Consider the following 22,229-nt stretch of genomic DNA (forward strand, 5'->3'; position numbering starts at 1 on the left):
AGCAGCAGTATTGTTGTTATTAATCATAATCATTGTAACAATCATTCAGAGAGCCAGTGTGGTGTAGTGGTTAAGAGCGGTAGTCTTGTAATCTGGGGAACCAGGTTCGCGTCTCCGCTCCTCCACATGCAGCTGCTGGGTGACCTTGGGCCAGTCACACTTCTTTGAAGTCTCTCAGCCCCACTCACCTCACAGAGTGTTTGTTGTGGGGGAGGAAGAGAAAGGAGAATGTTAGCCGCTTTGAGACTCCTGAAGGGGATTGAAAGGCGGGATATCAAATGCAAACTACTCTTCTTCTTCTTCTTCTTCTTCTTCTTCTTCTTCTTCTTCTTCTTCATTTAGTTTCCTGGGGATGTTTATGAATCATCTGGTTCACAACACAGATATCATCACTTTAATGTGATGAGAAAAGTGTGTTTATTTATCACCAAATGGTCTTCATAGCTAAGGGAAGCAAAACTTCACAATTTTGGTTCTGTGCAATCTTACCTTAGATATTTGACCATTGAGATTGCAGAGCTGTCTGTCTCTTAACAGAAAATAAATCAACATCAGTATGTTTAAACGCAGGATGACTCTTTCACCTGTTTCATTTCTGTATATTCATCTGCTTATACAAAAGAGGGTTTTCTTTAATATTTCTTTTTTTCTTTGTGTTAATACACAGATGTTTAATAGTACTTTGCATTTATGATTTTAACTTTGATAGTGTGTCCCTTTCAAAGAGACAGCTGACATGACTGCTGAGACATGGGTCAGCTTTCTTTAGACTGCCAATTTTATTCTCTGAACAGTAATCAATAATGCCTTGGCTATTTTTAGACATGGGAACAGTCTGGAATTTGTATTACTAAACAAAAAACAAAAAACCTCCTGGTTTTTATCAGCACAGCGAACCAGGCCATTAATTAAACACACAGCATTTGTATTTAAGAGTAATTTTTGGAGAGCAAAGTACCTGTCATCTAAGCTTTTTCTGTTTTCATTATTCCACAGCCAAAGGCCCATCAGTTTGTAGTGAAATCCTTTAATACCCCTACCAAATGCAACCAGTGCACATCTTTGATGGTTGGCTTAATAAGACAGGGCTGTACCTGTGAAGGTAAGATTGACTTACCATCTTATCTACCAGATTCTCACTTCATTGTACAGTATTATTCTGTTGATTATTAAATTTTTGGAAGCAAGCACAGTCCAAACCAGTTTGAAAAAGAATATTTACTTGTTTTTGTTTAGTTTTGGAACTTATCCAAACTCAGATATTGCAAAAGTAACTAACAAGATTGACAATGTTAATAACTTTCATACGTAACTAGATTAATCTGTTACATATTCAATAATGAGAAAGGCATATTTTGATTGAATTCTATATTTTCTCCCAGTGTGTGGATTTTCATGCCATGTGACCTGTGCAGACAAGGCACCAGCGGTGTGTCCAATTCCACCTGAACAGACAAAGGGCCCTTTGGGTATTGACCCACAGAAAGGCATAGGAACGGCTTATGAAGGCCATGTCCGAGTAAGTATAGGAACACTGAACGTCATAGTCTGATTGTAGTTTTCTTAACAATAATTTATAATGCAGCATCGAACAATTTGTTTTATATTGGAATGACGATCATCTTGGCTTTTCATTTTCTTTATAATATTTTTTTCTGAGTGTGTGAATAAGAAAATAACTACTCTGTTCTAAACTTTACCATCCCCACATTTTTGTTGCATATTATTACTTCAAGCTAAGTATAATGCGTACTAAACATTTCTGCAGCTATCCAAATTATAGGAGGCCATATTCACAGGAGTGGATTATGCTGGTGTAATTTACCCTATTCCAGACTGCTTTCAGGAGTGGGGCTACTGCCAACCAAGCCAGGCTGGGCCTGACAGAGAGAAAACAAGCCTTTATAAAATAGAGTTTGGCACACGACCAGCAAAAAGCGTGGTGTAACTTTCCCTGGGTTTCTAGGTGATGTGACTGAGCTGGAAAAAAAATTGCAATAAGGGCATGTTTTCAAAGAGGCCTGCCCTTCTGAATGAAAGCGTGGAGGTTTCCTCAGACTTTTGACTCATGTAAAAAGATGCACACTAATAATAAGAATAAGAATAATTTTTTATTTATACCCCGCCTTCCCCAGCCAAGGCCGGGCTCAGAGCGGCTTACAAGCAATAATAAAAACAAGTTGAATGATTACAACTTAAAAACAAAAATAAAATACAACATTAAAATAATGAAACATTAAAATATTAAAATGTAGCCTCATCGCAGGAGGAGAAGGAAAGGAAAAAAGAGAGGGAGGGAATCAAATTGGCTCCAAGTCAAAGGCCAGGCGGAACAACTCTGTCTTACAGGCCCTGCGGAAAGAAATTGGGCCCCCGCAAGAGAAGGGAGTTGGTCCCTCATCCCCGTGCCATCCCGACCCAGCCATAGGACCTCTGTCTTCGAAGGATTTAGTTTCAATCGGCTTCCACGAAACCATGCAGCCACAGCTTCCAAGCATCTGGTCAGTGTGTTCGGGGCCGAGTCGGTGTGGCCATCCATCAGCAGATAGAGCTGAGTGTCATCAGCATATTGGTGACAGCCCAGCCCAAAGCTCCAGATAATCTGGGCAAGGGGGCGCATAAAGATGTTAAAAAGCATCGGGGAGAGAATTGCGCCCTGCGGCACTCCACACACCAAGACATTTCCCTCCCTAGGGAAATTTCCCTCCCTAGTGCCACCCTCTGTCCCCGACCAGAGATAAAAGAGCACAGCCAGTTACGGGCTATGCCCTGTAACCCCACGTCTGCGAGGCGGTGGTCCAGAAGATCATGATCAACCATGTCAAAGGCTGCTGACAAATCTAAAAGGATCAGCAGTCCTGACCCGCCTCGATCCAGCTGTCTACAAAGATCATCTGTTAGGGCAACCAGAGCCGTCTCGGTCCCAAAACCAGGACGGAAACCGGACTGAAATGGATCTAAAGCCGATGTTTCCTCCAGAAACCTACCAAGCTGTTCAGCAACCACTCTCTCAATTACCTTACCCAGATATGGAAGATTTGAAACTGGGCGGTAATTGGATAGGTATAAGGGATCTAATGAAGTTTTCTTTAAGAGTGGACACACTACTGCTTCCTTCAGTTCCCCTGGGAATGTCCCTGTGTCAAGGGACAAATTGATAATTTCAACCAGGGGGGTCCGCACAACATCTGGACACTCCCTAATCAGCCAAGATGGGCACGGATCCAGGAGGCAGGTGGTGGGCCTACCAACTTGGAGGAATCTATCCACATCAGCAGGGAGTATCCGATCGAAATGGTCCAACACTGGACCTGAAGTCAGTTGAGGGGCCTTCAGTTCAGTCACTGTATCTAAATTGGCAGGGAGGTCACGGCGGAGCAACAGGACTTTCTCCGCAAAAAAGCTTGCGTATGCCTCACAGCTGTGGGTCAAATTTGTGCTTAAATTTGGTTGTCCTCCTAAGGACGTTATTGACCTAATTATTCTAAAAAGTTGTGCCGGGCGAGAGCTAGGGGATGCAATGGAAGCTACAAAGTAAGATTTCTTAGCAGCTTTCATAGCCATCTCATAGGCTTTCATAAGCGTCCTATAAGATGTTCTTGAGACTCCGTCACGAGTCCGTCGCCATACTCGCTCTAGCCGTCTGAGATCCCGCTTCATTTTCCGGAGCTCCTCAGTAAACCAAGGGGCCCGGTTTTGACAGGGTCGCAGAGGGCGCTTAGGCGCGATCTCATCAATGGCTGCCAAGAGCCGGTTATTCCAGTCCTCAACAAGGTCATCTAATGAGTCACCAGGAGGAGCAGGGTCCCGTAAGGCTTGTCGGAATCTATCAGGATCCATCTGTTTTTGCGGACGAGCCCAAATAGGTTTGCCACCCGAGCAGGGGAGGAGTGGGAAGTCAATCTTGGCTTTCGGAGTATAGTGATCAGACCATGGCACTTCCACAGGGGGGAGCATGATCACATCTATGCCAGCCCCAAAGATCAGATCCACTACAAACCTATTCCGATTTGACTGCCGTGGTATTTCCCAAAGGAACTGCAGAAGCTGCAGTTCTGAGAAAGGGCAAAGGATCTCTAACAAAGAATTCTCAGCAACCTCATAGAATTTCTTGTAGAAAGCCACAGTAATTAAACCCATTTGGTTTTGCAATGCAGGCATGCTCTTGAATGACCTGCTGGTTATACATTGAGAATATACAGGGCATTTCTAATACCTAATTAATGGAATGATTTATTTATTCATTTTTACATTTCTTTCTTTACATTTGAATATCAGTACCATTAATTTTGTTACAGGTCCCAAAACCAGCTGGAGTGAAGAAAGGCTGGCAAAGAGCACTGTCTGTTGTCTGTGACTTCAAGCTCTTCCTTTATGATATTGCAGAAGGAAAAGCATCCCAGCCCAGTGTGGTAGTGAGTCAGGTTCTTGATATGAGGTAGGAAGTGTCTTTTTTTTTTAATGTAAGAGACTGCAAGTGCTGCCAATTATAATTCACACTGTAGAGAATTCAATCTATGGAAGCTTCCACGTCTAAGAAATAACTCTTCTTCTTCACCAATCCTTTATTAGGCATTACGAATATAGGCCATCATAAAACATCCATATGTAAAATTTAAAAAATATATATACAAAAATATGTAAGAACAAGGATTTTCATTGGAGTTTCTTCCCACTAAATAGTGCCCTTCGCCACTCTAAGAGACACTATTGACAAAACCTGCAGCTACTTCCAGGTTAATGTCAGACAGATAGAATCTGATATTTTCATTGTGCCATGATGTTAGACTACCCAAAAAAAAAGCAGATAGCACATGTTTGCGTAGAAAAGAATATATTCTACAGAAATAACATAAAAATAAAAGAAATGAAATTGGTGGTCATTCTCCTCCTAAATGACTTGAGGTTACCTTTTTAAGATAAAAAGCACTTCGTGTTGATATGCATTTCCACTATAATTTGAATAGATACTGTTCAAAAGTTAATTATAAAAGAAGTGCACGTCAGTTTGCTGATAAACATTTTTTGCATTGTTGTTTTTCAAAAAGGGATGAAGAATTCTCAGTGAGTTCTGTCTTGGCTTCTGATGTCATCCATGCAAATAGAAAAGATATTCCTTGTATCTTTAGAGTAAGTAATACATGTTAAAGTTGAAATCTGTTGCTTATAAGTACAGTGGAGCCAATACTGTTGTTTAATTTTTGTTTCCATTTCCTTTCTTTTTTTTAATAATATCTTTATTGAGCAATTTTTTAAAATATACATACAAAAATATAGCGAAAATAATGAGGACCGTAGAAGAAAGAGGCAAGCACAGAAGAAAAAAGAAAAAAAAGAAAAAAAATACAAAAGAAAAAAAAGAAGAAGAAGAAGAACTTACAAACAATAGACCTCCGTCTATTTCCATTTCCTTTATTATCAAAAATACCTGCATTGTTCTTTGTGGTTTCAAGTGCTCCTTGAAATTTCATGTCTTTTTCATCCAAACCCTGGACACTAGGAGGAAGTATGAAAATGTCACAACATACTAATTTGTAATGCTCTATGAAATGGTACTGTCCCTGAGCTAGTCTGAAGGGAACAAACATTTAACTTAGAATAAATGGAAAGCTTTGCCTGATAGTTATTGGCTAATTTTTTTCAGTTAGATTTTTATCCCAGCAAATTTTGCCACTAGAAGCTCAGTATGTTCTCACGGATAGAAGAGAATGAGGGAGGTAATTTTGCTTGCCTTTACCTTCCCTCTGCTGCCCCAGGCACCACCTTCCACACTATTCCAAAGGATATTCAGACCATACGAAGCAGATTTTTGGGTGCTATAGGGGGCTGCTGGGGGGGGGGTAGAGAGAGAGAAACAAAAATTGCCTGTCTCATCAGCAAGATGCCTCCACTGTAACAGAAGACTTTCTTAGAAAACAGGACCACTTCCATTCATGGGAGGCAAAATCTGGATCCAATCCATGGTTGTGCCCTTCCCATTTTTGCCTTGCAACAACCCTGTGAGATAAGCCAAGTTGAGAGAGGCTGGCTGAGCCAGGATCAGCCAGTGAGATTCAACACTACTTAAGCAGAGATTTGAACTTCCCAAACCACTGTATATGCAATGCCACACTAACTCTCGCTAGTTCACCTTGAAATGTGTCTGTAATGCTGGGTTCCTCAACTGATTGACTATAAGCAAGGCACAGATTGTATTCAACAGATCATAAATGTCAAGGCATCTGTTTTTCTTTGCATTGGTTTATTTTGAATATTTATCTCCTTCCTCCCTACCTCATGTGTGCCGTCTTTTACATTGCACAAAAACACACACGTCTTTAACTTTTCCAGGTTACAGCTTCCCAGCTATCAGCATGCAGTAACAAGTGTTCAATCCTGATCCTAGCTGACAGCGAGAATGAAAAGAGCAAGTGGGTAGGAGTCCTAAATGAACTGCACAGGATTTTAAAGAAGAACAAGCTCAAAGATCGCTCAGTCTATGTTCCCAAAGAGGCCTATGACAGCACCTTGCCCCTCATTAAAACCACCCAGGCAGCAGCAATCATAGGTATGTGCTTGATAGCCCCACAATAATACTTGACTCTACCTTAATGGAAGTTGGGTGGGTGCTTTCCCCCCACCCCTTTCTTTTTTGCTATGCCAGCTAGTACAGCAGAGTAGGCCAGATACCAGATCCCTTTCCAGAAAATGGTCTGGCTTAGGATCCAATGGATAAATCCCCACTCCCTCAGAAGAAATTGCCTGTTTCATGGCACGCCACCAGCAATAGTTTCTCACCTGCCTGTTCTTTCAGTGGGCCCAGCGGGAACCTCAACAGCCACAGATCCCACCCTATATAGAGGGACACCTGCACTTAATCCTAACCCTCTATAGCAGCACTGCTGTGGGTTCTAAGTGTGCTTACAGTGTTTTTATTACACTAGGAAATTGGGGAAAATTTTGTTTTTAATTCTTAAAAGTGATATATGGAAGTGAATGGTAAGTATTCTTTTCTAATCATTAGCCTGTTGATCTGCTATCTAATTAGCATTTGTCTTCCTTATTAGCCATGTGCCTCCAATTGGACTTCCTCCCCACCCACCCTCTTCTTTTCTTTTAACTGCTGCAGATCACGAAAGAATAGCTCTGGGCAATGAAGAAGGGTTATTTGTGGTTCATGTCACCAAGGATGGTAAGGGAACATGGCTTATGTTTGAAATGTCGGGGGTTGAAATAATAAACTGCACATTTTGTTCTGTCAGTTCCTTCTAGTGCCGTCTTTTATTAGTTCATGATTATGAAGTTGACAAGTCAAACTGTTCTCAGTTCTTTCTGCCTACCAAGAAAGCCTTTCAATCTGTGCTGTGTTGGCGGACTAGAACCCAGACTCAATAACTACTTCCTGAATTGGGATAAATAAGATTAACGTTCTCCATGGTTACCCGCAAATGCCAGGGATGAAGCTTCACCCCATGGGTCCTCAGAACCCTAGCATCTCTCTGCATTATAGGTTCTGGCCTGTGACAAGATTACCCATGAGGGAATGCAGGCTCTCAACTTTTTCTTTTTTAAAAAAGATTCCCTATGTCTTGATTATGGCAAGTGAGGCATAACATATCCCAGCAATAAGGATTCAAGCAGAAAATTATTGTTAAAGCCATAAGAAATAAGTTGTAAGAAAAAGGTTGCTGAAAGATGAGACTATGGTGGCTTGAGAAAAACACCATGTCTGTCTTCATACAGTTCCAGCAAAATAAGAGGGAGAAATAAAAAACACAAGCAATAGTTTGCATTGGGGCTTTAGCACAAGATAAAATTTCAAAGGAAGAACTGCTTGTTTGCATGGGTACTAACTTAAGTGTTTAATTTTTACAGAGATCATTCGTGTTGGTGACAATAAGAAAGTGCATCAGATTGAGCTCATCCCCAATGAGCAGCTAATTGCAGTGATCTCGGGACGAAACCGTCATGTACGGCTATTCCCTATGACAGCCCTGGACGGACGAGAGACTGATTTTTATAAACTGGCAGAGACTAAAGGTTGCCAGACAATAGTTTCTGGGCAAGTGCGCCATGGAGCCCTTACCTGCCTGTGTGTGGCAATGAAAAGGCAGGTCCTCTGCTATGAACTAAATCACAGCAAGACACGTCACAAAAAGATTAAAGAAATCCAAGTGGCTGGGAATGTCCAGTGGATGGCAATCTTTAGTGAGCGGCTCTGTGTGGGCTACCAGTCAGGATTCTTAAAATACCCTTTGCATGGAGAAGGAAACCCACATAGTTTGCTTCACCCAGATGATCACACACTGTCGTTCATTGCACAGCAACCAACTGATGCCATCTGTGCAGTTGAGATCTCGAATAAGGAATACCTGCTGTGTTTTAGCAGCGTGGGGGTTTATGTGGACTGCCAAGGTCGAAGATCAAGGCAACAGGAACTGATGTGGCCTGCAACTCCTTCCTCTTCCTGTAAGTTCCTTTCATTATGTTAGTTCAAAGTAGCCTCATTTCTCCTCCTGGTTTGAGAGAACACATGCAACATTGGGATAATATTCAGGTAGTTACTCCCTTCTTTTTCTGTAAGACGGCATCATCAACAGGCTACATGGGGGCGTGATGCACAAAAGACATTTGTAAGAAATAGCTTTTTAAAATAATGTTTTCATAAACAAGACACAGATGTACACATTCTTCCTTACCATTCTCTCCCTCCCACTATAATTTCTCTCTCCCATTTTCTGTTCATCGTTAGTTGTAGTTTAACTCTTGGTTGCATTCAATTTGGTTATACTTAGAGTAGATCCAGTAAAATTAATAAACTCGGCTAAGTTAGGAGCAATAATTTTTGTGGGTCCACTTTAAGTAGATTTAGTTGAATGCCACTCACAGTGTTTCATTTGGCAGGCCTTGGTTAGCAGTTGTCCTCCAAACCAGTCAGAAACCAGAGTCAGATTCTGTTTTTTGATTCTGCATTGGAAGGCAAGTGCCATACCTGGCCAGATCATTGAATCTTAGCATTGTAGAGGTGGAAGAGACCACGGCGGTCATCTAGTCCAACCCCATGCAATGAAGGAATTTTTTGCCCAATGTGGGCCTCAAACCCACAACCCTGAGATTAAGAGTTTCATGGCAGAATATGGCTGTGTGTTGCTTCTGGAACTATGTATCTAGCATAAGTAGTCCTGTTCATAGCACTGGCTTGTAGTTGTCATGACTAAAGCTGCTTGATATGAATGGCAATAAGCAAATGGCACCATACACATAAAACAGTCCCCCCTGGTATTAGGCATACGTTACTGCTAGGCAAGAGCATCCACTACCAGCAACACTGTTTCTCACCAGTGGTATACCAAGGTTAATGGGAACCTTAACAACTGTGGGTCCCACGACATTACACTGTACAGTTCGTTTTTTACACCTGGAAAGTATATTCACAGACCCAGATTTTCAAATACACTTCTAATATTTGTTGCAAGACCCTGCTTTCTAGAATTACCCAGTCTACAACCTAAGGTTCCAGGGTGAGTTACAACAATTAAAAAATAAAATAAAATAAGTTTGAAACAACTTGCAGTCACAGAACTAAGGTGGGTCCTCCCCATCTGAGGCAAAGTTACCGGTTCAAAATGCTAACAATAGCTGGGAAATTGAGATGAATATTAAACCAGAAGGGATGTGATTAGTAAATATTGTCTTGCTTCCCAGTAATAATCAAAGATCCTTTTGTTCAGAATAAAAAATAAAATAAATCTTACCATTTTCTACACAGTCATTAGAAGGATAATAAAAGAAATTATCAATGTTAAGCTGTCTACAGAGTCTGTATATTGAGAAGTGACTCTTTTCTAACCTTCAACACAATCTGTTACTCAGACTTGTATTTTATTTCTCCCCAGGTTACAATGCCCCATACCTCTCAGTATACAGTGAAAATGCCGTTGATATATTTGATGTGAACTCCATGGAGTGGATTCAGACTATCCCCCTCAAGAAGGTAAATAGCAAATGATACTGAAGAGCAAACCATTCCATAGGATAGATTCCAACGAGAGTTAAGAGTGTTTCAACCTGTTAGCATATTCAGTCAAATGCAACTTATAAAAGAATTCCCTATCTGCGTTTATCATTTGTTATGCAATACAATTCCTCCTCCCCCTGAAATTCTCATACACCAGTAATTTTTAAAATTATTATATTGAGAATTATTGCATGATCACTCGTAAGGCTTTAGCTGATCATTGTGTTTTTAATTTCTTTTTTTAAAAATTCAAACTGCATCATTTCCTCCATTGAAAAACACCTTGTGAACTTCTGTTTAATATTATGAACAAATGAAAATGAAAAAATTATACACTATCTCAGATCTTAGGTAAAATGACTCCAGGTTTTTGGCAAAGGTTTCAACACTAATTCACTAATCAGTTTCAGAGTGTGTGTTTTTAAGACTGTTGTTAATTATTGTTCTGCATCATTAGCCTTTGAGTTTCAGAAATATTTTACTAAAGCCAATATTAACTAAGCTACTCATAACTCATGTGCTTTCAGGTACGTCCTTTGAACACAGAAGGATCGCTGAACGTTCTTGGACTAGAAACAGTGAGGTTAATATATTTCAAAAACAAGATGGCAGGTGAGTGAAAGAAGATTCCTCACTAAAATTAACTTATTGATATAACCCAGGGACGTGGAACCTGTGGCTCTTCAGACATTGCTGGACTACTGTTTCCATCATCCCTGACCAATGGCTATGCTGATGGGAGTTAAAGCCCAACAACACCTGGAGGGTCACAGGATCCCCATCCACGATATAGCCCATTAAATATTGTGTATCATTGTTGATTCAGTCTCGTATAAGACATTTTTGGTTGGCCTTACAACCATTTCAGCTGTAATCTGACAAAGACTCATTCTCTCAGGGTTAAGAACAAAATTATGAAAAAGTTATTGTACCGTGTGCCCTAAATAGCTGGGAGACTATGGAGACTCTAGTACAGCAGCATGATTGACTTGGAAATCTATTGTTATTTTATTCTGGCCTACCACTTGTGATTCGTAGATGTTTTAGGTTCTGCTTATTTTTCCATAAATAAAATGGAAATTTTTATTGCTATTTTCTCAAACTTACAGAATAATTCTCTGCCAAAAAAAGACTCCTGAAGCAGTTAACAATAACACCTGCATAAATACAATAAAATCACAAACACAACTACACTTTTTGAAAAACCCAGTCCTTGATCCACAACACTAGTTGTAATAATATATATGTTTATTTGGGTTGGTAAAACTTAGTCCAATCGGTATAGTCACCATTGACATTTAAGATCTGCACTGTAAATAACAATGAGAAGAGGAAACAAAAGATTAGAAATTATGTTGGCATATATATTTACCACTCCCTGTCCTGAGTGAAGTGTGAAGATTACATTATCACAAGAAATGAGTATATTTATAAATGTTTTAGAATATTGAGTGCTTATAGAATATTGAGTGTATGTTCCTAGTATCAGAAAGTAGGTTATTTATTTACAGAACCTAGGATCAGTTATTTAATCCTAGAGCAGGTTAGAAAAAACAATAAAGCTATATAAAAATAAAATGAAAACTATTTGAAAAGCAAGAAGGATATAATAGTACAACAGCTTCACAACAACCAGTTTGCAATTCAGTATTAAATCAGTCCCATGCAAAACTGGCTGAAGAGGTAAGCTTTTAATTGGTGCCAATTTTGATTTACCTGAAAATAATTTGGTTCTGTCGATCTTACAAAAAATGGATAAACAACAGCAGAATTATTAGGGTTAGATGAAGTGATCTTTTCCTTTTTCCTGCTTAGTGCTAGAATTCAGTTATCTACGTGAGTTTTTCTCAAAGCAGATCTCAAAATCTCCCTCCCCCAATCATTGAAGCACAGTCTCAAACACCTACACAGGTATTAGTGCAGGTGTAAGGTTACCTACCCCAAATAAATGGAAATGGAAGCATTTACTTAAGCATCCTGCTGTACTAATTTTTCTTCCCCTTCTATCCTACCATAACTTCTTGGATCATTCTCCCTGTACAAGTACCCACTTTGTATCATGTACCAAACATCATTCAATATATATATGCAGCTTTAAAATATAGTTGTCTGCTCAGAAATAAGCACTACGGATTCCACTGAGACTCGAGAGTTAACTCAGTAATGTGTTTAATTAAGCCCCAATACATTTGTTTCCTTTGAAAGGAGGTGACTTGGGAGCTGAGAAGTAGGGAAGAGCTTAACACTTTCCTTATTTGCTGCTGCTGCTGCTCAAAAGATTGCCATCCCTAATCCACTTTGCTTCCCTTGTCCCCATGTTTGAATCTCAGAGGAAGGCTAATTTGGGGCTGGAGAAGCAGTGGGAAGGAAGCAGGTTAAGCACCCTCCTCCCTTTGTACTTAATGTCTCAAAATCGCCTCCTCCCCAACTTAAAAAGGGGGGTGAACTTTTTAAAAGCATGTTTGCATGTGATACACAATTAGCGTTGGATTGCAGTCACAGAAATAGTGTTTTACAATTTCTTCTTCCTACGTTATTTTTGTGTTTGTTTATATAATTTCCCAGGGGCTCTGTTTAGATAACAACCCAGAATAGGGGAAATACATAGCTTAATACGCTTTTAACCATTTTATTAATTAACTTAATATGGAACCTGCTGGGTTTTTTGCATCTTTCCTAGAGGGTGATGAGCTGGTGGTTCCCGAGACATCTGATAACAGCCGGAAGCAAATGGTCCGAAATATCAACAATAAACGCCGTTACTCATTCAGAGTGCCTGAGGAGGAGAGGATGCAACAGAGGAGGTCGGTATTCAACCTCTACTTGTCTTCTGTACATGCCTGTAGGCCCTGAAGACTTGTTTGTCTGCTGTCAATGTAGTTTTTTGGTTTGTTAGAACAGACATTTGTCTCTCTTCCCTTACATTTACTCTTTGTATATACTTTGTATAAACACCAATCTAAAAGATTTAGTCCATTTAAAATTAAATCCTTGTGCAAAACAATTACTGTAATTTTCTGAATGCATGCCTCCATGTACTGTATATATGTACATTTGCGTGTGCGAGTGTGTGGATATACTGTATATATGAAGATTGATAATAAAAATTTTTACAAAAGAGGATTACATTACTAATTATGCATACGTATTACTTTCAAAGTCTAGTACTTGCTGTTGTACTTTTTGGCAATGTTCATCCCATACTCTTTAACATTCCTCAGTGTTTAGATGTTCTTTATTTAATTGTCCCCTTGCGTGGCTTCTACGTAACAAATGGCTCACCTTGGAAAATGGTGTCTTGGGGTATATGAATAAACTACAAACCTTTCTGAATATTAAGAAAATGTTTTCAGTAAGCACAGGACTGATATTTCAGTGTTTCTGGCCAAGTGTTCTTTCCATCCATAGAAGTTTACATGTAACTGCAGGAAAGACATATGTAAAGAACAGAACTTCTTCTCAAATTGCCAAACTTTTCACTGGTAGAGGTAGCTAGATCTGCTTTTCTTTCTGTAAAGCTATTATAGCAGCACTTATTGTATGATTGGCTAGTTTTATGCTTTCTGCTTTTCAAAGATGCAGAGAACTCTTAAAGCATTTAGAATGGCACCTTCCTTTACAAACTCTTAAAGTTATTGTGACAGTTAAATATGAAGGGTAGTGCAATATTCTTCTAATTCTTCTTCTTCTTCTTTTTTCTTCTGTCCTTCACCTCTGCCTCCATCTTTGCAGTGCCAGGTCACCACTGAGCCCGCAACTGCACCTTTTCTTGAATGTTGTCTCAACTCCCTCTCTGAGTCTCAGTAGCCCTATGGACTTTTTACGGGCATGGGCTTTTAAGGCTTTAAACCAAACTTCTGTTCTTCCCGACCCTTTCCCCTTTCATCAGGCTGAGAGCTGGCATAGAATCAACACCAGAAGTTAAAGTTACCCTCCTTTGAAACCTGGCCAGATATTTTTTTTTATTTATGTTTTAAAGTAACTTATATGAATATGTATGTAAATATATATTTCACCATTTTTACGAATATCCTCATGGACAAAATACCTGACCTGGCTATCCTCTCTTGCAGGGAGATGCTACGAGATCCAGAAATGAGAAATAAATTAATTTCTAATCCAACTAACTTTAACCACATAGCACACATGGGCCCAGGAGATGGTATACAAATCCTCAAAGATCTACCTATGGTAAGTATATGAGAGTGTGTCCACACATAGATGTTATTGTTCTATATAGTAGATAAAATGAACATATAGGCATTAAATTGTGATATAAATTGGAGTTGAACAGTTAGAAGGTTTTAATGAAATAAAAAGTGACTTTCAAGGGCAGAGGCTTGAAAGTGATACAAATAGAGAAATACAAATCTTAGGAACATAGGAAGTTGCCTTAAGTCCTTTTCCCATCTTGCCAACTCGTCTCTCCTGCCTAGATGTGACGTTCCAGGTTCTCACACAATAGGTGCTTGGAAAGACCTCTTCCTAAAATAAGTTTAACTAGAGATACCACAAGGTGAACCTGTCACTGGCAGTGCCCAAGTTTACTTCCCATAAAGGTTAACGTTTAACAGTTAAATGTCAATGGCTACATCTGTTGGACACACCAATTCCACAGTTACGTTAATTAATGGATACAGATAAGGAAGTCATTCCACACAGTAACCTCATGGTAGCTTACGCAATAGTTCTTGAATAGTTACAACCATTGGTGAAATGCAGAAATCAGGCTACCTGCCCCTCCCATTTTCTTTGGGGGGGGGTGCTTTGGTTGGGGAAATTTTTTTTAAGGCTAGTCTGCTTCTTAGTCTGTGTTGTATTTGTTTGGCGGGTGTAGGTGTTTTAACTGTTGTTGGGGTGGGGGGTGGGCTCTGAGCATTGACCATATTTGCCTATGAAATATGACCTCAACAGTTTCTTAGATTTCTAAATGTGTCCTGGGTCCCAAAAGGGTGAGTCGCCCTGAAGTTCAGTATTCAGCAAAATAACAGGCTGGGCCAAGTTCTTGCTTCTGTCTGCAGGGTACACAAGTGTCCCACCAGTTTTTTGTTTCTTCTTCAGATCTTCATGTTATCTGTTCTTCCCTGCTGTATATACAAAAGCATTCTGTTTTCTTTTCCCGCATATTTTTCTAAATTATTTGAGCTATACAAGAGGACATGAAAGAAGAGAGGATCACGGCAGGTGCTAAGAAACAGTTCACTGTTTATTTTCTCATATGTGCAGTCAGCAAAATTCACAGCCCAGGATTTATCTGTATAAAGGATTACCCTTTTGTGTGGTCTTCCCTCATGATATATACCAGACAGAGAGTCCTCTTTCTCATATTTTCATGATTCTGTAGGTTTCAATTATCCCCCACCAACATAGTAAATGACAGCTCTCCCCACATTAGGGTTGCTGTGCTGATTTTGCCTGTTTAAAATTTGCCATCGTTCTAACTAAACAAGCAAAAGAGGATCCTATTCAAATGCTTGTAGGAACATATTAGTAAATTATTTGACTTCCTTGGGTCCCTACAATTTTTTTTCTATTAAACTTCAGTAAAAATTAAACATTGCGCCTGATTTATCAGTATGCAAAGACACTATTTCTGTATACTAGCCAAGGTATGTGCATCAATTAGTTAATGGTTTTTAAAATTAATCAACTGCAGCAGATATTTCCATTTTTACAACAACAAAATTAAGCTATTTAGTGCTTTATCAGAGGTGGGAACCTCCAGCCCACAGATCAAATGTTGCCCACCAGGCCTCCCTGTTGGGCCCATAAGGCCATTTTCAAGAAGCCACCCCCATGCTGTGTGTGTAAGGGCAGAACATCAAAGGAACAACTGGGGACCCAGAGCTCTCGGCTGTTCCTTTGTTCAAGCAAGGTGTGCAGTCTGAAGGAGACACACAGAGGGGGATGTTTGAAGGCGTGTTCCCATCGCATCAGCTGCTGCAACATGTCTTGCTCAAGGCATTCAAACTTTGGAAGTATGAAGGAGCAAGGTGGAGGTGCCCTCCAAGTACATGGGAGCGTGCCTCCAATCTCCTCCCCCTCCACTTTTCCTACAAGCCTTTGTGGCTTGAAGGACACACAGAAGGGGGAGGGTGTCTGAAAGCCCTTTATAAACAGCTCTGCCCAAGGATATTTAAAGAAGGGCTGTTTGAAAGCCCCATGGTTTGCTTTAAAGTCCTGACAATTGGGGCTTCAAAGAGAGGCATCACCTGAGGTCACTATGATGTCAGGTGATAGGCTGGTGGGTGGCCCTGCCCACCTGTCAACTTCAGCCAGAAAAGGATTCTGAGCCCTGTGGTATGTGGATAAGACATTATTTGAAGTTGACTTATTATGAAACTTTCCAGAGTTTGTTTTAATGAAATGCTACACCGAGGTTCTGTAAAAGTGAAACTAAACCCCATGGAAGTCATCATCCACGTGCACAGGAAGAGGAGGGGAAATTGTTTGGGCCCGATTCATTACTCAGGCTTGTTCAGGCTCATCTACACAGCACTAAACCATGGTTTAGTATTACATGAAAACAAAGCCAGTGTGTAACGAGTCTGAAATATGATGGCAGTGTAATGTGATACACTGTTGTCCTTCAGCAAAATCTCCTACAGGATTTTCCTCTTACATGGAAATCACTGAAATTAGAACATGATCTACATTTGAGGGTACATGTAGGAAACTGATGTGTTTGCGAATGCTCTAGTAAACAAGGGTGTACATTCAGGGTCCCCCCCCCCGGAGTATCTAGATGTTTGGATGACTGGTACATGAAGGAGGATTAAAACATTAGTAACTCCTCCCCATACTGTGTTTCCTTGCAATCAAATGTTTGCAGTTGTTTCGTTTATTAATAAGAAAATGGGAGTAGGATTTTGCCACCAGCTATATTTTTTCCTTTGTCTGAAGAGTACCATGCTAGGGAAGGTAGACTTGGATTTTATATTGCCATATTTTTATTCTAGTATACTGTAGCTGTCCCCAGCACACTGAGTGAGGGATGTATTCTAGTGCACCATTCAGAAACTGGGCTGTTGTTTCCCAGTGGTGGGGATGCCTACTGAAAGTGGCGCTTCTTAGGAAGATTAGCTGCATCAAGATATGTGAGATCATTGTATGTTTGCAAGAGATGATAATGAAAATCGCTCTTATCTGACTGTTTTAGTCCTATGATCATCAGTCACGTTGAGTTCAGTCAGACTTGCTTCTCTGTAGACATGTATAGTATTTCACTGTTAATTTTGTGTCAGTTCTTGGGTCTTCTTTGTTACGAATGAATGAAAGTTTATTTTTCTAAGATAGAAAAACCCCATACACTTAAGCATCTAGCTTTTTACCACTAGATGGAGCTGATTTTGCAGTGTAAACTTTTATTAAATTATGTATTGAATAAATGACATTTTAAAAATCTACAAGGCTTACAATACATTTATATATAGATACAGGAATACATAAGGAATATCAGGAGCTGCTTTATACTGAGTTGGACATTTGGTCTATCTAGCTCAGTATTGTTTACACAGATTGGCAGCAGTTATCCAGGGTTTTAGTTTACCTGTGTGGAAAAAGATTTATTTTCTTTCTTTTTGTGGTGTTCACACATTTTCTTTTTGTTAAGTAAGGGGAATGAAAGGAAAGGGGGAAAGAGAAAAAACTATTGATTCATAAATGTAAACGTTATTCAAAAACTAGACCACATAAATCTGGGAGGTGTACACAATGGATACAACAACTACTTTGTCATCTAACCTGCAACAAAAAAAGTACATGAAGTCCTTGACTTGGCCAAGGCCTAACCCATGACTAACTTAAATCTGTAGGTTTAAAAAGGGTCTGTTCTGAGTACAACTTAGATACCACACATTTTTTTCCATTGTACAGTAGAATATGTACATCACATATTCTCATGGGATTGAATTGGCTGTGTGAGAATGTCTGGTCCTTTGTATACCATGTACATTAAGCCCACTTGTGTGTGTCTGATGGGACTGTGAAAGTAAAGCCTCTGCAGCCTGACCTACCTGTACTACCCAAGGTGTGATGCCATCATAGAAGTCACTAGTAACACATCATGCCTTTTTCAGTCCATTTGCTAATTCAAGCAAGCTGTGAGCAGGTGAGTTTCCAGTGAAGCTCTACTCTGAGTAGCACAGGTGGTAGGGGGAAGGAGGGGACAGGATTTGATCAAAGGTGAGCCAGGAGGGAAGAATTAACTGTGATGTTTGTAGTACATGTCAATGTCTGAAGGCAGGAGAAGGGCATATGCTAGACTGCAGTTTGCATGCCACTGCTCACTCTCTTCAAGATAGTAATGAGTACTTTGGAGAGCGAGATTCTAAAATACGATGGTGGTTGTGGTTGTGTATGTACAAAAGCAGTCTCTGGAAATGGGTCAGGCAGTATGCAAATGATAAATATGCCTGTTGATTTACAAGCCTCATTTTTAATGAGCATATGCTCCATGATTTGTATTCCTAAGATCACAGATATCCTCCCTCATTATCTCTCTTTCTCTTTCTCTCTTTCTCTGTCTCTTTCTCTGTCTCTCTATCTCTCTCTGTCTCGCTCTCTGTATCTCTCTTGTCTTTGATAGCCAAGCTCCCCTTATCCACCCTCTCATCATCACTCCCATCTCATCTCTTCTCCAAGCAACTTCGAGCACATCTATCACATGACTGTTAACTCAGCTGAAAATTTCCTCTCCCGTGATTCCATAAACCGTGCATATTCCCCACCTCTACGCTCTGTCCCTCGTACACCAGCCTTTATGAATATAAGGGTATGAATTGTTCAGCCAGGTGTTCCTGCTACTAACACTGTGTGGTGTTCCTTCTTTTTTGGCCTGGCTAATATCTGGCAAGATTTCAGCTTTGCAGTTGGCTTCATTTGTGTCTGGATCTTTCTTTTTTTCCTTTTGCTTCCCTTCAGTTACATTTCTCTGTAACCCCCAAATGAGGGGTGTGAACTTGGGCAACTACCAAAGTAGAAGTCCTTGACCTTTTCCCAAAATTACTAAGTATTCCAAACAACTTTTGCAATCCCACTAAAATTCTCCAGAGAATTTCACATGCGTTTCCCAGTTCAAAGGACCCACAGTGAGGAGACTGGCGTCCTAAAACATGTTCGGTACATTGCGCATGCCTCCCCACAGTCCCCTTGTCCACTGAGATTAATAGATTCATAGGGGACTTGAAGGAAGCCCAGTGGTGCATCTCAACAGGATTTATGTGATAATTATGGAAAGCTTGTTGCTGTATCCAAAGACTTACCTGTGGCTTTTCTTTGCAACAGACAAGACTTAAACAGTTGGATGGAAATTTGGCTGCATGCCAAATGACAGAATGAGGCCTATGTATTAGAGATAACCTTGCGTATAGTGTTGGAATTCTGCATTTCAGTATGGTAATAGAATTCTGTCCACTTAATAGAAACATCAATCTGATCTGATTTACATGACTTCTGCCACACTGCCCATGTACATACATGCTGCTGTACAGGGTCCTATAACAAAAAGAAAACCCTGTGCCCTGCCTTGAGGAGTTTGCAGCCTACATTCCAGCCTACATTGCAGCAGAGGGAAGAAAGAAGAGATGGAGGCATATATATATGTGCAGACGCAGTCTTACATATCTTCTTTTTTCTTGAAATCTTAGTCTTTTTCTTGAAATGTTAGGTGAAGGCAAAGAGCTTAAGGCAGAGACTTAACTGGGAGATGGAATTTGAGCTGGGATTGAAAGAGAGGACAGAGAACTCATGCGCCTTGTGGATTTGGGAAGGGAAGGGAGGTCCTGATAAAGCAGGACTGGAGAAATGGGGGCGCCATTTACGTGAGCAGGAGGCTGTGCCTCTTCTTATTTCTAGTTAAGTCTGTAGAAGAAGTAGGCTCTTGCTCTGTCAAGTACTTCCTAAAAATGATTTTTTATTTGTGGCCTAACAATCCTGGTCTAAAGGGAGGTGTCTCACAAATATCTCCAATCCCGAACAGAACAATAAGGCTGAGCAAGTGGCTGAGCTTCAGGTTTATTACCATTTGTGTTCTTTCGCATGTAGCTCATCTAATTCTCCTGCCAACAAGATTGTTTACTGAACTGAATGACCCCCACTGAATGACCCAACTATATTTTCCAAGAAAGCATCTTACATTTGGTGGCTGTTAAGTAAATTGCTTCTCTTTTCTGAAGTTAAAAGTTCTACGCAGTGAGCTGCAATCAATTTTATATTTTCTACCTTTCAAAAGAATGACATTTCAGTCCTGCTGACAGAAATGCAGGATCTATAAACTGTTATTATAAATAAAAAATGTATTTTTTCCATTGAGATGTATTTGCTCTGAAGATTCGTTTGTTTACCTCTTTGGTCTGTTAAAAAAATAACATCGGTATTTTAAAGGAGATGCTATAGGGTTAAGCTTCACTACCATTTCCTAACTTGTTTTGAGCAACCATGGATTTTCTTTTTGTGCATGACGTGAAAAGCTTCTCTTTCTCAGTTCTCTGATCTTAGCAGTGAGTTGTACAAATGTTTAGGAAAAGAGCAGTGAGGCATTTGCTTTGAGGTAAAGAGCACCTAAGAATTAGATGGACTCTGCCTTTTAATCAAATAAAACGATTGTATCTTTCTCATATACCTGCAGCTGTGTTAGTTGCCTCCACCTTATTTTAAAATTGATTGTGATCATTAGATCTACTTCCCCAAATAGGGTTACTCAGCCCTTAAAGGACCAGGTTCATAGCCTGGGGCCATAACTTTGGACCCACAGCTGTCCATAGAGGTGCAAGTCAACTCTGTGTCCAGGATGGCTGTCTACCAACTCCATCTAGTACGCCAGCTGAGACCCTACCTGCCCACAGACTGTCTCGCCAGAGTGGCACATGCTCTGCTTATTTTCCACTTGGACTACTACAATGCACTCTATGTGGGGCTACTTTTGAAGGTGACTCGGAAACTACAATTAATCCAGAATGTGGCTGCCAGACTAGGAATGCCCGCCGTGACCATATAATACCAATCCGAAAAGATCTACATTGGCTCCCAGTACGTTTCCAAGCACAATTCAAAATATTGGTGCTGACCTTTAAAGCCCTAAATGACCTCGGCCCAGTATACCTGAAGGAGCATCTCCACCTCCACTGAGGTCCAGCTCCAAGGGCCTTCTGGTGATTCCCTCATTGCAAGAAATGAGGTTACAGGGAACCAGGCAGAAGGTCTTCATGGTAGTTGCATGCACCCTGGAACACCTGCCCATCAGATGTCAGAGTTAAACAACTCTATAACCTTTCATAGACATTTGGAGGCAGCCCTCTTTCGGGACACTTTTAATGCTTGGTGGGTTTTCTTTCCCCCCACTCCCCATTCCCTCTGTACTTTTGTTGGAAGCCACACAGAGTGGTTTGGGCAACCCAGTCAGATGGGCAATGTATAAGAAAAAAATGGTTGTTGTCGTCATCATCATCATCACCATCATAAATGTCCAGCGTTCTGAGTGAAGGGGATGGGCTTGCAAGCTTCTTCTTTTACTCTGCATATCAGTGCACATTGACTCTTCCCCTCACCTTCCAGAGTTCATATTAATAAAGTCTAAAATCATTCCTCCTTGTAATATCCCAAATTGTTATGTTGCCCATATAATTCAGTAGGAGCCATTAGAAGAAACTGAACCAGCTCTCAGTACATTCTATATCCCTGTCCTGGATTCTGTTACTTGACTTTTAAGTCAGTGTGCTTTCCAAATAAGTGTTTGTTATCTGTTGACTAAACTGTCAGTTTCCTGTTTTCTGACATGAAAGATTGACATTTTCAGTCTCTCTTCTGCACTCAGCTTTGGAAAAATGAGAGACACAGTTAGGAAGTATCTAAGCAACAGGTGGACATGAGGATGCTGAATCTCATGTGTCCTGATCAGTACCTATTTTCATTCCATTAGTATTTGTTTTGTGTAGCCAGTGTTGCAGCTTCTGTGACTGAATATTGTTGCAGCCTGTATCAGATTCACTGCTTACTGGATAGCTTGGGTGTCTAGTGAATCACTTGAAAGCTTTCTAGCAGTCAACTTCATCCTGTAACCATATTTTGTTTTCTCCTACCAGGAGTTGTTGATCACATTGCTAATGTGACTTGGGGAAGCAAGGAACTAACCTTTAATCTTTTAATTGAGAAGTGGGATCATAAACATACAGTGCAGAGGTGGCAAGCAAACTGTTCAATGAGAGAAGCAGAAAACAATAATTAAGATTACTTA

General features: G+C 40.2%; 1 protein-coding gene across 4 annotated transcripts in view; it reads left to right on the forward strand.

Moving 5' to 3' along the window:
• Nucleotides 1-22,229, forward strand: part of CDC42BPA (CDC42 binding protein kinase alpha) — a 155,195-nt gene that overhangs the window by 124,003 nt on the left and 8,963 nt on the right. For 3 of the 4 annotated variants that reach the window (XM_081854117.1, XM_081854119.1, XM_081854118.1), the window contains 11 exons: nucleotides 997-1,102; nucleotides 1,383-1,519; nucleotides 4,299-4,438; nucleotides 5,049-5,130; nucleotides 6,331-6,547; nucleotides 7,109-7,171; nucleotides 7,855-8,448; nucleotides 9,876-9,973; nucleotides 10,525-10,609; nucleotides 12,678-12,801; nucleotides 14,071-14,188. In XM_081854117.1, coding sequence (XP_081710243.1) covers nucleotides 997-1,102; nucleotides 1,383-1,519; nucleotides 4,299-4,438; nucleotides 5,049-5,130; nucleotides 6,331-6,547; nucleotides 7,109-7,171; nucleotides 7,855-8,448; nucleotides 9,876-9,973; nucleotides 10,525-10,609; nucleotides 12,678-12,801; nucleotides 14,071-14,188 — 1,764 coding nt within the window. Of the gene's footprint in view, nucleotides 1-996; nucleotides 1,103-1,382; nucleotides 1,520-4,298; nucleotides 4,439-5,048; nucleotides 5,131-6,330; nucleotides 6,548-7,108; nucleotides 7,172-7,854; nucleotides 8,449-9,875; nucleotides 9,974-10,524; nucleotides 10,610-12,677; nucleotides 12,802-14,070; nucleotides 14,189-18,584; nucleotides 18,771-22,229 lie in introns of all 4 variants that reach the window. The other variant, XM_081854120.1, reaches the window with a different exon arrangement.

The sequence above is a fragment of the Podarcis erhardii genome, assembly GCF_964252035.2.
Source record: "Podarcis erhardii genome assembly, chromosome: 3".
NCBI lineage: Eukaryota > Metazoa > Chordata > Lepidosauria > Squamata > Lacertidae > Podarcis > Podarcis erhardii.